Source organism: Calliopsis andreniformis, chromosome 9 (assembly GCF_051401765.1).
Source record: "Calliopsis andreniformis isolate RMS-2024a chromosome 9, iyCalAndr_principal, whole genome shotgun sequence".
In the NCBI taxonomy this organism is placed as follows: domain Eukaryota; kingdom Metazoa; phylum Arthropoda; class Insecta; order Hymenoptera; family Andrenidae; genus Calliopsis; species Calliopsis andreniformis.
This window is the reverse complement of record NC_135070.1, coordinates 11,347,938-11,363,918: the sequence shown is the minus strand read 5'-3', so window position 1 is coordinate 11,363,918 and position 15,981 is coordinate 11,347,938. Positions and strand designations below refer to the sequence as shown.

Below are 15,981 nucleotides of genomic sequence, written 5' to 3'. Positions count from 1 at the left end.
GTCGAACACGCGATAATGGGGATCAGTAAGCGTTAAGAAGGCTGGGGTCCATGAACTTTCGGGCATTCGTTTATGGAAATTGGAAGATGGTTATGAGTTCGAGTGGTCAATGGACGGTTACTGATTGGAAACAAAATATCGTGAGAGATCGTGTTCGCATTTCCGCGGCTGAGATAAGTGGTTGAAGAGATGGCGAAGATGCCACAGACCGAAAGCACTTTCACTCGGCAGTGTGTCGAGAATGTACACGCTCATGAACTTGCCGCTGATCCAATGGTATGACGAGTGTTTAAGCCTGATATTACCACCTCGAAGTACGAGTTTTGTCACGCGCAGCCCTTGATGCGGTTTAACGCGCGATCGACCGCAAGATATCTTCTCCTATTGCGGTGAATACATCAACGATCTCTTCTACAGTTTTACTATACTTCTTCACCTTTTTAGTTTCGAAGAAGTTTGAAATATTATAGCACGATTTTTAAGGAAATCAAGTAATACAAGTTTTGAGTGTTTTTAACAGCAGACGTTAGTAAAATTGAAAAATTAAATTTGATCGTTAGTCATCGCGTGAAACATTTATTGTGCTATGAAGAGTATCCTTTACTGTGATTTTTAATTGTACATAAAGTGATCGACCTTCTCCCGAATTAGTTTGGAAAGACGGACACAGCGAGGACATCGCCACGCAATACTATTTAATTAAAGCCACGCATGAGAACGAGATGATCTAGACTACCTCGTTTAAATTCGAGAATAATGAACGATATGTTATTTGGAATATTCGTGGCAAAGTATTGCCAACAGTCATGTGAATCTTACGAAAGCTTTTTAAAAGTAAGACGCTTTAAGATTAAATTGATATCTTTTTAACATCCGATGGTATCTCTTCCATCAGAAATGGTGTAACTGAGACTTCATGTTTCGCGATGTGTAACCGAGAGAGTAACTTTTCAACCGAGGGATAATTCATATTTCGAACAGGTCCACGCAGAAACGCGGAAATCTCGACGCGTGAAAGCGAGTTTTGACGGTGTCGTCAAGATTATACAACGAGTCCTTGGCGAGAATAATGCATAGGATTTGACCAAACTGACGGAAAGATGAGGGAATATGGAGACAAATGCAATTAAGTTGCAACGTACTCTGTTATGCGTCCGTATCATGGGCGATAAGAGAAAGTTGGGGACGACAGCTTCGTAACGACGTCGAAGGAACGTCCTTGTTTGGAGCAATTTAACGGGTAAGGCGTGTATAACTCGAGAATATCTTCCTGATCGATTCGGTCCATCGAGGAATTGATGAAAGCTGTTCGAAGAAAATCGATCGTGAGAAAGAACGATTCTTGCATGACCACATTATACGATAAATTAGTAATACGAATTGTAAGCGCGTTCTACTTCGATCAAACGCACATAATCTAGTATAAAGTACTCTTGATACAAGTTAATTCTCAGAGAAGTCAGAAAAGAAAAATGGACTGAGTTATCGAGCACTCACTTTTACTTTAATTTTAAACGTTAATTGCACTTTCTATACAAATTACTGTATTACTTTTGTACTGTGTGTTCTTATTTTGCCAAGATCATCGAGGACTGACTGACAGTATTAATCTTTTTGTAAGATACATATTAGAATTATATCAGATAAAAACTAATTCCTTTATGGTAAATATATTCCTACCACTTTCGTAAACTGTGCTTCATATGGATTAGAGATCAAAGGCGACAGATCTTCCTGTAAGATCGAGTATATGTACGTCACCGTCGAACATGGAAAAAACTTTCTTCTCTGAGCGACGAAAAGATGCCACCTGCTTAAAGTTCAACGAACCTGTTGCCGAATAGGACGCATACAGTATCCACACCCAATTCGAGATTCGTCATAAATTGTTTAGTAATTACTTTCTCCTAGAATATGATTATACAACGAAGGATGAATCGTGAAGAAAGAGTCGCATTGAATATTCTAGAAGAATTAAAAATTAGAGTTTGTGAAAAACTTTCAAGCTATAAAATTCAGGCACATAAATTGCCCATCAATTTTACTCATAACGTTAAAGTATTTGAAATACTTTCTCTATTTCAATCATTAAGAACGTGTTGGATATATCAGATATTTGTGAGTGAATAGTCACTTTTTTGAAGACACTTGGAATATTTGTGGTATTTATATATGATGTACTCAAATAATTCGGAGTGTTCAGATTATTTCGAACATTTAAGTTATATGACATGCTTAATTTAATTTAAATACTTCAATTGAAACACGAACGACTTTGGAACTAAGATTAAGTTCTTATTTCATTTACTCGAAACATTTATGATCAAACAAATTCCTTCAATTTTTTACTCTATCATGACTTAAAGGTAAAGATTGAGAAATCAAAGAGAAACGAGATCGTGTTTCATGGCCCCCATTAAAACGACAAACACAAAAAGTAATTGACAGAAGATGGTAAAGCAATAGAAGAAAAGCCACAAGCCGTAACCGCAGCATTAAGTTTCCATGCGTGTATTGGTTACGCATGTAAATTAATAGTGTCTGTACTTCGTGTCTCGGTTCATTACCTCCGCGAAAGCTGCACGAAATTCACTTACTTTTCTTCAGAAACGAAGATCGTTTCGAATTCGCGCGCCTCGCGTGCTATAACTCTTGCGTGAAAGTAATTCTAATTTCTATTAATCTGTTCAGCCAATTAATCGCGCACGCATCGCGCTACATAACAAATGGGTCGTTAAAAATGCAAATCAACGACTATAAGTGTTGCGTCCAAGGAATTTCAGACCATTATCGAAATTAATACCCCTTGTTAGTAATCATCGTAAAACGATTTCTTTTAAAAAATTAGTAAACCATGCGTATAATCTATGTGTAAGTAATAAGTGAAATAGCAGTATATGTAAATTTTATAAATAAAGTGTGAAAATGAAGGACTGGAGAAAGAAGCGGCAGTGCAGATGCATAATGATCAGAAGAAAGTTTTCGATGATTAAAGAATGAACAGTGAAATTGAAAGCAATCAAAATTCAGAAATCGAAAGATGTCCTCGATAAAACGATTCTACGCGTACAATTTTTGGGCAAAATCTGATCGACATAATTTGACGACTTTTTAATCGAATCCATGATGGGATATTCAGACATTTTTTTGTGAAATCTTCAAGTGACATAAAATCTTGCTTTCTCGATAAAAACACTTTCTATAAAACCCATCAATGGACATCTAAGGAAGGAGTCGAGTAATCGATTTATACGAAGACGATAATGCATTGAGTTAAATACCAGCGTTGGAGGAAGTACCGCATACGCTCGTACACCTGGAAATATCTGAATCGTGGAACACACAAACACGGGAGAAGAAAGTCGCCGGCACAGAATGCTCATCGGGAACTTCTTCTTAGTAGAAATCTGAATTTTTCCAGCATTGAGTCGCACGGCACAACTGACTTTCGATTGCCGCTGTGCCAACGCCACATACATACGTTTTTTTAATAAGGGAACATCCTTCTAACAAACAATAATAAATCGTCGAACCTACTTCTGTCAAAGGGAAAACTCACTTTTATCATGTTGACTGTTCTCGCGTAACAAGTCCTGTTTAATTTAAAATCAACTTCTATCTGAGTACTAAGCGATCCTTCGTTAAAAATAAATAGATGTATAGACTTTCTTTTAAGTGGACGCGTGAACTTTAACACGATCGAGTAAAAATCCTCCCAACGTCATTCTTCACTTGTTCTTTCGGAAAACGAAAAGTAAACACTTCTCACTGGTATCGTGAAGATGCAATCGGTTTCACTGTCACAAGACACGGAGTAGGTCTCTCACTGTTGGGAAACGTGCACGAGGATGATACGAAAGGTACTGTAGACGATAGTGAAAATAGAGAAACTTATCGTAGAGAGAGGTAGAGTGAACCAGTAGTTTCGTACTCACCAAGCTCATGATGCTGTCTGTGCCCATGCTCGCTTGGCGCGCGGCTTTTACTCAGGAAGATGATCATTGAGTAGTGATAGCTTTGCGAAAGAGGTGGGGTCCACGTGTGAGACACACGTGTATGGGGCATACCGATCATGCGTGAAACCGGCTAAACTGTGAATCGCTTTCGTTGTTCTTCAAATGACGGTGGAGCAATCGCGTAGTCCATTACGATACGCTCCACCCTGCCTCATTGTCCTACATTGATCTAAACATTGATCTGAGTTCTACATTGATATGCATGGGTTTCACTTTCTTTTGAACTTATTCTGAAATCGAACTATTGTAGATTGCTTCATATCTAGATAGATAAAATAATTGATTACTAACTAACAATTTGCTTCGGTCAGATAATTTGTAATGAATCTTGAGGACTCGTATCATGACTCCTGACCCACACTTTAATTTTTTAATTTTTTCTTCCTTGTGTTTTTCTTCGTATTCAGTATTAGTACACACTGTGTATATTAATAACACTCTGTATCAGAGAAGAATATGTCGAATAAGTCTAAATTATCTTTTACAAAATATGTCAGAAAACGCATAACAAGACAAATTGCATATGTATTTCTTCTGTTTTTCATAATTGTCAAGTATTTGAATTCAATTATCGGTACACGTAAGTAGCTCGAAAATATTTCTTATCTTCAAGGCTACGTAAAATATCAATGACAATAGTAAATAATATCTGTCATAATTAACTACGTTAATATCTTTCTGTTAATATCTTTACAATATAACTATTTTAAAAGTTGTAAATACTTCCGATTCGTTGCGTCAGACGTGGTCAGACGAGAAAAGTATAGAAAATTGATCTATAGCAGTATGACCTTTAATTGAATCGCAGAACAGAAAGACGGAACCATGGCGGCGGTACTGCTGGCAAAGTTGTACTTTCGTAGTGTCATCCGTTTTTCTGACCGAGAGTACAAGCGTTGAAGGAGTAACACAGTGAAAATTAAATCAGCAAGAAAAATGGTACGTAAGATATAAAAAACAATAACTGTCCTTTCATTGTTACTACGTAAAGCAATTATTACGTCAACATAACCTGAATTCGTAGCAGACACGTCATTCTTTGTATCGTTTTCTAACGAAAATCAACGTATAACTCTAGATTTGATAACGTTTCTCAGTAGAAATAGCTTAAAACGGTTTTAATGTAATATACCTGCTTCTTTAAGCTTTTACTAAAAAAGCTATTTGGATAATTTAATTTAAATACAATGTGAGGTACCTTATGTGCATAAAGTTTTTACTATATCAATAGAGTCACTCTAGTGAATCTGGTGAATCAGATGATGGTGGAGATGATCAGGAAGCTTCTTCTTTTCCTGAAACTAACATAGAAGATGCTTTGACATCGTTCAGAGAACAGTGGCAACGAGAACTAGAAATATCACCAAAACGTGATATATCTAAGGCTCATTCCTCGAATGCTGTTAAAATTGATGTTGCTTATGACGATGAATGCATTGAAGCTAAGGTATCGCAAGCACCAGCATTACTTCCAACAGGGATAGGATATTAAAATTTCTACATTTTAGGCAAAACATTTATTTTTGAAAGGAATTGAGCATGAGCAAAGTAGAAAATTCTATGAGGCAATTCAGTTTTATAAGCGTGCTGTACAATTGGTTCCTGATATTGAGTTTCGTTTATATGAGTCAACCAAAGTAAAATCAAATGATGATAATGTTGAAGGATTGAATAATGACTTAGACAATATTGATGATAATAATAAAAATCAAAATGATGAAGGTATTGAAGAGAGTGATTTATTTATTAAACTGTGTAAAATTATGAACAACAACAAATGTGTTTGCTTTCCTAAATTTGAGCAGGATGTAAGTATCATTACCTGAAACCAGAAGAATACTGAATACAAGTTTCTTGAAATATCATATTGTTGTTGTGAAACGTCATGGTAAATATTGCAGGGCATTCCTTATTTCAGACAACACATATTTCTGCCTTGCCTATGGAAATTATGCTCTATATCTTGAGATGGGTTGTATCTGATGAACTTGACTTCCGATCCCTTGAAATGTTCTCTAGAGTATGTCGTGGATTTTACATATCTGCACGAGATACAGAAATTTGGAGACTTGCCTGTGTTAGGTAAAGTACAGATATTTCATAAATTGATAGTGATCAAACTGTCATGCAATTAATAAACTTATAGAGTGTGGGGCATAAATTGTGGAACCTATATTCCAAAATATCAATCATGGAGAGAAATGTATTTAAAACGGCCTAGATTGAGATATAATGGATGCTATATTAGTAAAACCAGTTACATTCGTGATGGTGAGAACAGTTTCCAAGATCGATTTTACAGACCTTGGCATCTGGTGGAATACTTTAGGTACCTGAGGTGTGTAATAACGTAGCGCAATATAAACACCCTTTATTACAAATTTTTTATTCTCATGGGGTTTTTTGATAAACAGATTTTTTCCCGAGGGAAAAGTTTTGATGCTAACTTCAACTGATGAAGCACAGAATTGTGTAAATTCTTTGAGATATCGTACACCCCGAAATTCTTCGATTCTCGTTGGTCATTACAGATTACACGATAATTACGTTACTTTGGTGCTGAAAAAGCAGGAAGTAAACGGAATTAATACGTACAGAAGGAAAAAAAGAGAATCTATGCACGATAGTGGGGAACAAACATTTCACATTGTAGGTATTAATAATCTTGATATCAGGTTTAAATAAAACCGAAGGTATACGATGTTATTCGTGAATTTTTATAGGAATTTGAAATTCAAGATCATCACAAACGCTTAAATTCGCAATTGAAATGGCTTAGCTATATTATATTTACAAGATACAGAAGCGGACACGAAGTAAAAATGTGCTTGAAGGAACCGTCTGTGAAGGAATGGAGGGTGTCAGCTATTGACGGGCGATATCCACCTTTCAAGTTTAGCAGGGTCAAGAGTTATACTCAAGAAAGCGAAGCTCCCTTACAATAATTGTATGAACACGAAGCTGTTAATCAACTGGATTATATGAGAGTACAATTATGGAGCAAGGATTTAAAAGGCAACTAAATTCTACACGCCAGCGTTATTTGTACAAATTGCTCTTGATGTATATTGCGAACACGTATATTGTCATAATGGTCTTGGGTCTATAATTATGTATCATAAATATGGCCGTAATAAGAAAATATTTTATTCATCATGCGTTACTCTAATATTTTTTAAATAATTTTTATTAACCTACTGTACATTTCTCACATTACAACTTTTCTTTTTAATTCTATCACCTATATTAATTTTTAAATAAATATACTTGTAGAGTGTCTTACTCGCTGCTAAAATAATTGTTTATTTTTAAAATCTCATTTTCATATTTTCTTTATATTTATTATCTATTATACTTTTCGTAGAAGTAAGATCAGAGGTAATGATATCAACACACTGGGTTTATTACTAACAATCAATTTTGGTCAAACTATAGGTCACTAGTCATGCAAATTTATATGGTCAGAACTGCAAGAATACATCTACACATAAAAACTATATTGATCCAATACATATATTGTCTGTCGGTACTTTTCATTGAAACGAAATGATAACTGTATTCTTTGCGATTCTGTACTTCGTTAATTTTACATAAAACCTCGCTTGGCAACTTATTCACCTAAAGTACGTGGAAGAAATGAAAATATATATTAAATAATATATCCTGTTTGCCTATTAATGATCAAATCTATTACACTCGGAATAAGTCAATCTCTTTCTTGAAACATGTTTCAATGTACTTGGCCAATTGTACACCATTATTTTCTGATACCTCCATGTGATATCAAACAATGAATTTACATACGAAAACTCGAGTAGCAATGAAATTAAATAAATTTTAATCGATATTTTGGAACAGTTTTATTCGTTTAAACAGTAATATTGACATTCTGAAGCGACCTATTGAATCAGAGTAAGAGTATCCAGGAATACCTCTTGTATATTGCTGTGAATCTTGATCATCATAATCAATTAATAAATGTATTTTTGGTGTGCTTACTCCGTTGTAATTATTTAGACTCGTGACGTTTCATTTCGTACACTGTCTTCATGAACCTCGTATCGGTGTCTGAATCGTTTCTGGCACGTATCAGTTTACGCTATCATTTCCGATATGAAAAGTTCACGTTTGTACTCACGGTTGTACTTAAACTGTTCCACGTATTGTAAAAGACATTTCTTTCATGATTGCATACAATTTTGGTACGTATATATATCTTCTGTATCACTTTACTTAAGATTTTGTATGATCAGCGATTGCAAAAGTACCTACACAAATAATCGTCGGCTGTAGTAGGCTCAATGTATCACAGACTTCAGTGAAAAGGTTTTCACGATTCAATCACAGTTCGTCGTGCCTCGAGGGGACGAAATTCGTTCCATTGCACGTAGACGGATCGGTCATCCAAAGGAGGTCCTGCAGAGTGGCAGCGTGCATTGAACACACTGCCAGGACGACCAAAACATGCATCAAATTATGAGAATTCAATGCCAAATCCAACTTCCCCGGTATCCATTTTTCGGGTATACGTAAAGCACCAATGATCGCTCCCACGACGGCTATGAGGTCCTTGAGGATGAAAGATTTGCGTTACTACATGACTTTCCTGCAATACTTTAATTGATATAGAGTTATTAAATTTCACCTGTAGTACTATGTGAAGTAAAGCGTCTGGGGATCCTCCACCAATGCCAAACAATCGTAGAGTCATCACTAACATTCTCATGAGAAAGGGAGGCGCAAAACATAATCTTCTCTCCCACGGAGAAAGCGCGTTCATTGCCTATAAAATAAATCAAATTTAAAGAGGTCGTGAATCTAAAATAAGAAGTAGATAGTTTAATCAATAAAGACACGAAATACCTTCAGGAGTCCCCATATGCTCAAGAAGCAGTAGATAAACATGCAACAGTACCAACAGATATCAGGTAAGCAGTGAACTGAAGCTGCTATCATAGGTATTGCTCCTAGAAAGATAATGAAAAGTTGTATAATGAAATCGTATTTATACGCTAATTGTCGTGTTTAGTAATTTCTGATTATTGCACGTTACCAAAACTTTGACACAGCCATATGCCGATCATATCTAATTTTAGCAGCTTTCGATAAAGTACTTCGTCGTAATTTAAGTTCATGAAGAGATGATAAAGGAAGGAACCGATCCATGGACTGACAGCGCCGATTAAATGACACCAAGATAAAATTCTCATGAGGGTACCTTGGGTACTCCACGGTAGAAGTTGCGGTATTGTTAATAACATGTACAAGATGGCAAATCCTGCAAAAAAATTATTACAAGTTTGCAGTAACTAACAAACTTATGAGCAATAACTGGAAAATATATAAAAACTGACACCATATAGAAGAATTAGAATCTAGAATCTAGAAAAGGTACTTGCGCTACAGGATTATTGAAAAATGTGACTCAGTATTTTTTAACGTAATTTCTAAATTTATGTAACTTCATGAAAATCTAAAAGTGATATCACTTTTGCAGATATATACATTTAATGAAGATGCATTTCAAAAGTCGATCAATCCCTTCATTTTACTTCCAAGTGTAGCAAGGGATTCCCTGTGCAACAAGTGTCAAGATTTTATCGTAGATAAACTGTATTATTTGAAAAAGAATTCTAATAATATATTCCTTGACTAATTTTTATTATGAAAGTTTTATATCGCGTAAACGCATACGGATCAATAGTTGTATTGTACGAGCAGTTTATAAAGAGGCAATAAAGTACGATTTTATGACCTTCGCATTAATCTTTTAAATCATATTTTAATCTTTCATTATTAATAATCCATGATATAGCATAATATCCTCTGAATATTATATGATCTCATAAATGTCTTAAAACAATTTATAAACATTTAGATATATCTTTAGTATTTCCTTGTTCCTTAACGTGGATATATGCAGTAACTATTATCATTAATATGCATTGATATTAAAAATAGATCTTTAAAAGAGCATACGGCTTCAGCGATCGATTTTTAGTTATCCCGCAATGCGCCGATCGGGATATAATGATTTTTCGCGCGAGTTGGCCTTGAAATCGTGTAACTCAAGGGTAATCCGTTTTCCACTGTAATTGAATCAGAATAGCTATATCTCTTTTTCTCACTGCCCTCAGAAGAAGACTGTAAAGTAATCATAATCTATGGCGATGTGCAGTATTTATACAGCCGAATCTTTTTACAGTCATAAATCCATTTTTTCATAGAGACAACATTTTAAAAATTAAAAATGAACTTGACTTTTCAAAATGTCCAAGTCCTAGTATCATCAAATTTACAAGTACAAAAGTATCCCAAACATACATAGAATGTCTTATCTAAACATCACAATTTGTAGATATAAATACCAGGAATATTCTTTTGAATTCTTCAGATTTGTATAAGGAAAAGAATAAAATATCAACTATTTACTGTTCAATATTTACTCTTCCTTAATATTTCAAACAACTTTCCAGACTCCTCGAGTAATATCGATTACCTAATCTTGCCTATCAATCTACTATATTCCACTAAGCAACTCCTTTCAACCGCCACACGAGGTCCAACAAAACACAGGACTGCAATTGTCTCGTCATAAACTTACCGTGGGTTATGATATTGACAGTCTCATTGTGGATGTAGAAGAGGCTGCCGAGACATTGTCCGACGGTCATGAGTGGCCTGTACCCGGTGTGGATGTGAGGGTTGAACTGAAGATGTTTAGGCATATCGCTCCATCGTCGCAGCAGGCAAATCTTCGATTTCTCTTGCTGCGGTGGATGCTCGTGCATCCTCCCGTTCGTGCAATCTTGCCTATTGAACACGTCCTTATTGCTAGTAATGTCCTGGAGCGGAGGATCTGGCGCCTCCGCATGATGCACGTCGTCCCTAAGCGTCGTCGTGCAGCCTAGACGTTCCTGAGGAATGTTCGAAGCACGGGTACACGCGGGGTAGAACGACACCTCCGACAGGAACGTCCCAACCCTTAGCGACGACGACGACGGCAGTGTCGTTACTGCATCAGTTCCGTGCTCGATGCTCCTCCGACCACCACCATCCACGATTGCAGCCTCTCTGACGATGCCGTTACCACGGAGACCGCATCGATCCTTTTCATTTCTAGAGAGAACGCACCCCTTGCACATGCAAACAGTCCCCGCGAGCCCAGTGGCCGATTTGTCCCGCGAACGAGGTGGAGGCGCACCCCTTTCGCCCTCGCACTTGCCCAATTTGTAGGATGATGCTATTTTCATGACACTGCGTTAGAGCAGAGGAAAGTAATCCATGTCGGTTATTCGCGCAGGTGGATGAAGGCGCGTTGCGCGGGTTCAGGTACTCGAAGGAGGCCATGTTTCGAACTGGAGAACTCGTAACTTGTAAAGAAACAGCGCTTGCCGAATTTTATGATCAGTTTTTCGTGAGAACACGTTCTAGTGGTCAAAAACGAGATTCATAGGGGAAGTTAGTCTATTGAAAACGCAATATGTGCACTGTGATTTTTTTTTTTTTTAACAACAATGTTAATCGATTGAATAATAATAGCCTTTTTTTATCCATTTTGTTATGAGCTCTTCAATTTTCCTTTTTATGATAATGGGAACAGTGGTTCTATTTTAAATAGAAGTGTAAATAGAATATCTATATGGATCTATAAAATAAGCTCTATAGAATAGCCATGTGGCTACATAGAGAAAGAAAGGGTTAAAAAAATATTTTTGCATTTTCAGAGGAAATTTGTATGTTGCATCTTCTTGGTCATATCCTTTCTAATGTTAGAACATTTGTTCGTATGGAAATATTCTTTGTCAAGTTGTGTTAACTATTAACAGGTTGACTGCTACGCTATTTTGGGAAACGGAGACTGACTACGAATTATCCCGCAGTGAGCAGTCAAGATGTTAAGTAGTTTCCTACGTGACCAAGTTTATAGATTACGGAACTCGTGTTAAATGTCCTCAGAAAATATCAGTCAAACATAAAATCTCGTTTAAACTGAATTTGTATAAGCTCGTTAACGCTTCCATTTAAAAGTTTGAAATAGCACTTCAATAATACTTTTGAATTCAATTATTAGTTATAATTACGTTGCCATCTTATTAGATAGAGGAGAAATGGGAAAATGTACCTTGAGTTTCCCAAAGTTTCATGATATTCCTCGTCGCGTTTCCCAGCAGTATTTTTGTGCAGCTAAATTATTTGTGTGGCCTCGATTAGATTTCATATCTAGGACACGCACGAATCCTGATATTTATAGGAGAGGTTAATCAACAAAACGAACTACTTTGTATGTATTATTTTATTCATTAATTTAACCTTCGATTTCGCCGTAGTCTTCATTTTCTTTTTATCAATCTTACATACATTTTACTTGTATATGATGATCCTCAGAAAATTCAAAAAGTAGTACATAGTGTCCCAGAGTTATTAAACATAACTTGTACAATTTGATGAATCAATATTCCAAACGAAAGGTTCAGAAGATGTGGTCTTTCTACTTTCCATATTTTAGTTTGATAAATTATCGACGGATCGAAAAACAAGACATGTTTATGGGATACAAATATCCGTCATATTCACGAATCAATTTTAGTCTACAAAACCGAATTTACGAACCGTGAATGACGACTAATATTTTTAGCTTGCTCATTAGAACAAGCTTCACATAAGGTTCGGATGCTGGGTTAGGGCCAACATTTCGAAGCGGCATGAATACCACGTAAATCGAAATTATCGTTCGATACTCATTGACTTTTGATTGTTCTCCGCGCGATTGCCTTTTCTCGGCGAACGTCATTCGTCGTCTTTTAAAGGGAACCAGGAAGCGAGACTCAGCTGTGGAGATCGGAAATTTTTCGCGACGTGCCTCCTGCGGCCACCGTCGTAAAAAATAAGGACAGACGCTCGGACTCTAATCAATGGACAGTTTCCAACTTGTAAGCTTACATAATTAATTAGTGAATCACACTTTTATAGCCTTTGAAACGAGCAGTGTCATTCGCCTCCTTAAAAAGTACTCGCTCTAGTCGCCGCGCGAGATACGGTGCCTGGTGATGTTCATTTGACAATAGCCTTTGTTCCTTAAGATTAAACGCTAAACGAAATCTACTTTGCTCTGGGGTTAGTTATCGCGGCACAGCGCAAGCGCTGCGCACAGTTAAAGCACGTTACCTGCACTGAATTCTCGTGATATGTTGTGGCCACCCGGGTAAGATGGGTGCGGGTTTCGTACAGTGTTTGTTCCATCGTTTTGCCACTAGAAGCACGTCCATCCTAATTAACGCGTTAAAGGGACAAAGCCATAAGAGTTACCTAACTCGTGAACGACAGGTGCGTCGAGTGATAATTACACGAAAATAGCTAATCGTTTCATTGACTCTATTCATCCAACGATCACGATTTTCCCTCCTCTGCAACGCGTTTGGCGCAAGTCCAGTTGAATCACGTGGTTTCGTGCATATGGGGTAATCACGGTAGCATCGAGTTATCGATGTGACCCCATCCAGACAAAAACACGGACAAGGTGTACGAGTAGTTCTTGTTCCTATCTCGTAACCTTTTGCCAAGTTTGCAAAGAAGTCAACTGGCTTACCGGTCTGGAAATCGAAAGTAACATTTTTAACAATTTTAAGACTGTTATGTGGGTGAACATACTTAAGAAATGTGCTTGGTAGTTAGTTATGTTTTCATAGTGAAATCTTGTTAAATTGCTAGGTAGATCTGCTTTATTACAAGTCTATCATTGTAGATCTGTTTCGATAATGTTTTCTGTTTCATCAGTGAGAGCAAAGACTGACCTTTTGCTCTGCGCAACCAGCGTCCAGGGGTTCACTTTAGCTAGCTAAGAATCGATAATTGTTTGTTGAAATGCAAGTTATTTCTTAATGAGGATTTATTTTTTCTATTTTTCGATACGTGTTCGTAAGAATATTAACAATGAATTAATATAACTGTAAGTCATTGCATACCAAGGGGTTGAGCTTTTTTTTTCTACATTTACATGGGTACCAAATATGAATTGTTTGACTTTACCGACTCTGTTGAATAAATCGTATACGCTTCTCTAAATCTCCGTTCTTGAACACGGAGGGCGTAATTGCACCAAAGATTTTCGCGATGTCGGTATTTCAGATCGTGACAACTCCTATTCTATTCCTTGTCTCGTTTGTGATAGTTCTTTTGCTAAAAAAACAGCAAATCTCTAATGATTGCAAAATGTAATACCACCATATGGCATCATTTTATCTTCTTCCTTTCTTCAAATATATGTGATAGTTCGTGACATGTGCTTTACGGCTAAGTTGGTTAATTCAGTGGTTAAATTGCTTGCAGCAATCGTGTAAAGAAGTATGGACGATCGCAACAAATCTGATCTCTTTCGTGCCAATGAAACGCTACACCCAGAATCAGTTTAAGCTTCTAACATTTGATTCATCAACACAGGTAAGACTCTTTCGGCTATTGCGTGTTTAATTTTCGCGGCTACTTTTGTTTACTCGCAAAGCTCGTGTCGTCTGTCTGTCAAAACCTTAATCGATAACCGTACATTCACTTACCCTCTCTAATATACTCACGATGTGGTGCCACCTACGATATAGAGGTCATCAACTAGTCACTCGGCATTTACATGTTTATCTCGAAGCCTCGAAAACATCATGATTTATTTTATTCTTAGTTGAAACGGAAATGTTCCAGACTTTAATGTTTCTGATCAAATGTGGTGTTGCTTGGGTAATTAATAATCTAACTTGTAGACAGGTATGTAATGTTTCTGTGATAAATTATGTGCAATTCTGTAAACAGTCCACATCAAACATTCACTCGTTTCATTAATTGTATCTTAGGGATAGTATCATTTACATTATGGAGTGCTAATCTGCACGCTTTAGTAATATTCATACATCTAGTACCCTATGTAGGTATTTAATCGGTCTATATCGCATTTCATGTTCACAACATTAGCAAGGGAGGTTACCAAATGCATATTACACATATCGCAAACATTGTGCAACCTGAGTAAAATCTTCAATTCTTAATAACACTTACATATTTAATATTTCACTTTTGACTAATACCACGCTATACTTAATCTGTATAAATATTAGAAAAATATAATATACGACGCAAAATCAAAAGAATTGACAATAAATATTTTAGTAATTTCTTAACTTTATTAAGAATAGTAATATATAATTCTACACATTGGAATTGTGAGATATTAATTAAATCATATTAAGTATATATCTAATTTCAAAGAAATCTTCTATTCAAAAATATCGCAACTATTTCAAATTCGAATATATTATTCATACATTAAAAAATAATGCACATAAAATTGTAGTATCATGTATAACATGGTAGCCGGCACAAATCACGTATGTTACCTCTTTTTGTATCTGCCGGAAGTGCGTCTGCGGGGACTAATCGGCAAACTTCGTCAGTACTCGGTTTTGTTCGTCGGCGGTCGACTTACGATCTAGCACGAACATAGCCGAGCGTCATTCGCCAATCGCATCGATCCAATGTCTACGTCGTTGTCACACAACAGTGTTGTACGTAGCGCATCGTTACGCTCTTTGGGTATTTTGTGCTTGCAAGTACATTTTGGGACCAACCGAGCCTGAGTCATCTCTTCAACGTAAGTTTATATCCACAACGTACGAACAGGATAAGTTAAATATGAATTGTCGGCGGGTGTCCGACAGAAATTATGCATGTGTTACGTTCACTGGTACTTCATGCTTCTCTTATCTTCAAGATGGCCGCCGTTTCATGAAAGTTCCCTTATGGCGTACGCTTTGCGACCTGTCTCCCTGTTTGCAAATTTCGTCGCTTTCATTTCCCTGTAACTATCAAGTAGGTACGCGTTGCATCTTATCGCAGTGCAACATCTAATCTTCGAAGAGGATACCCAAACTCGTTGCTCCCTGTTGAGGAGCGAGCAATTCGTTAGCATCGATTTTGCTAG

The 15,981-nt window shown here is 36.6% G+C and overlaps 2 protein-coding genes across 2 annotated transcripts; one reads left to right on the top strand and one right to left on the bottom strand.

Annotated features, from left to right (window-relative positions):
• The first annotated feature begins 4,835 nt into the window (after positions 1-4,835).
• LOC143183453 (F-box only protein 9) lies at positions 4,836-8,014 on the top strand. The gene is made up of 7 exons (XM_076384981.1): positions 4,836-4,955; positions 5,248-5,463; positions 5,525-5,824; positions 5,935-6,098; positions 6,163-6,354; positions 6,431-6,665; positions 6,740-8,014. Exons 1-7 carry the CDS (start codon positions 4,953-4,955, stop codon positions 6,959-6,961), a joined length of 1,332 nt encoding a protein of 443 aa, XP_076241096.1. The 5' UTR covers positions 4,836-4,952; the 3' UTR covers positions 6,962-8,014.
• Positions 8,015-8,133: 119 nt separating this feature from the next.
• On the bottom strand, positions 8,134-11,173 carry LOC143183454 (progestin and adipoQ receptor family member 4). Its single transcript, XM_076384982.1, has 5 exons — positions 10,621-11,173; positions 9,070-9,294; positions 8,880-8,983; positions 8,662-8,799; positions 8,134-8,585 (listed from the first exon to the last, which is right to left on the bottom strand). The coding sequence occupies exons 1-5, from the start codon at positions 11,159-11,161 to the stop codon at positions 8,358-8,360; spliced, it is 1,236 nt and encodes a 411-aa protein (XP_076241097.1). The 5' UTR covers positions 11,162-11,173; the 3' UTR covers positions 8,134-8,357.
• Positions 11,174-15,981: the final 4,808 nt, after the last annotated feature.

Bases quoted from the DNA above. Each gene is read 5' to 3' on its own strand.
- LOC143183453 (XM_076384981.1), top strand. The intron at 6,355-6,430 runs GTGTGTAATAAC...TTTGATAAACAG, and splicing joins GAATACTTTAGGTACCTGAG to ATTTTTTCCCGAGGGAAAAG. The intron at 6,666-6,739 runs GTAGGTATTAAT...GAATTTTTATAG, and splicing joins GGGAACAAACATTTCACATT to GAATTTGAAATTCAAGATCA.
- LOC143183454 (XM_076384982.1), bottom strand. From the start codon at position 11,161: ATGTGCAAGGGGTGCGTTCTCTCTAGAAATGAAAAGGATCGATGCGGT. The intron at 9,295-10,620 runs GTAAGTTTATGA...ATTTTTTTGCAG, and splicing joins TGTCAATATCATAACCCACG to GATTTGCCATCTTGTACATG. The intron at 8,586-8,661 runs GTGAAATTTAAT...TTCATCCTCAAG, and splicing joins TACTTCACATAGTACTACAG to GACCTCATAGCCGTCGTGGG.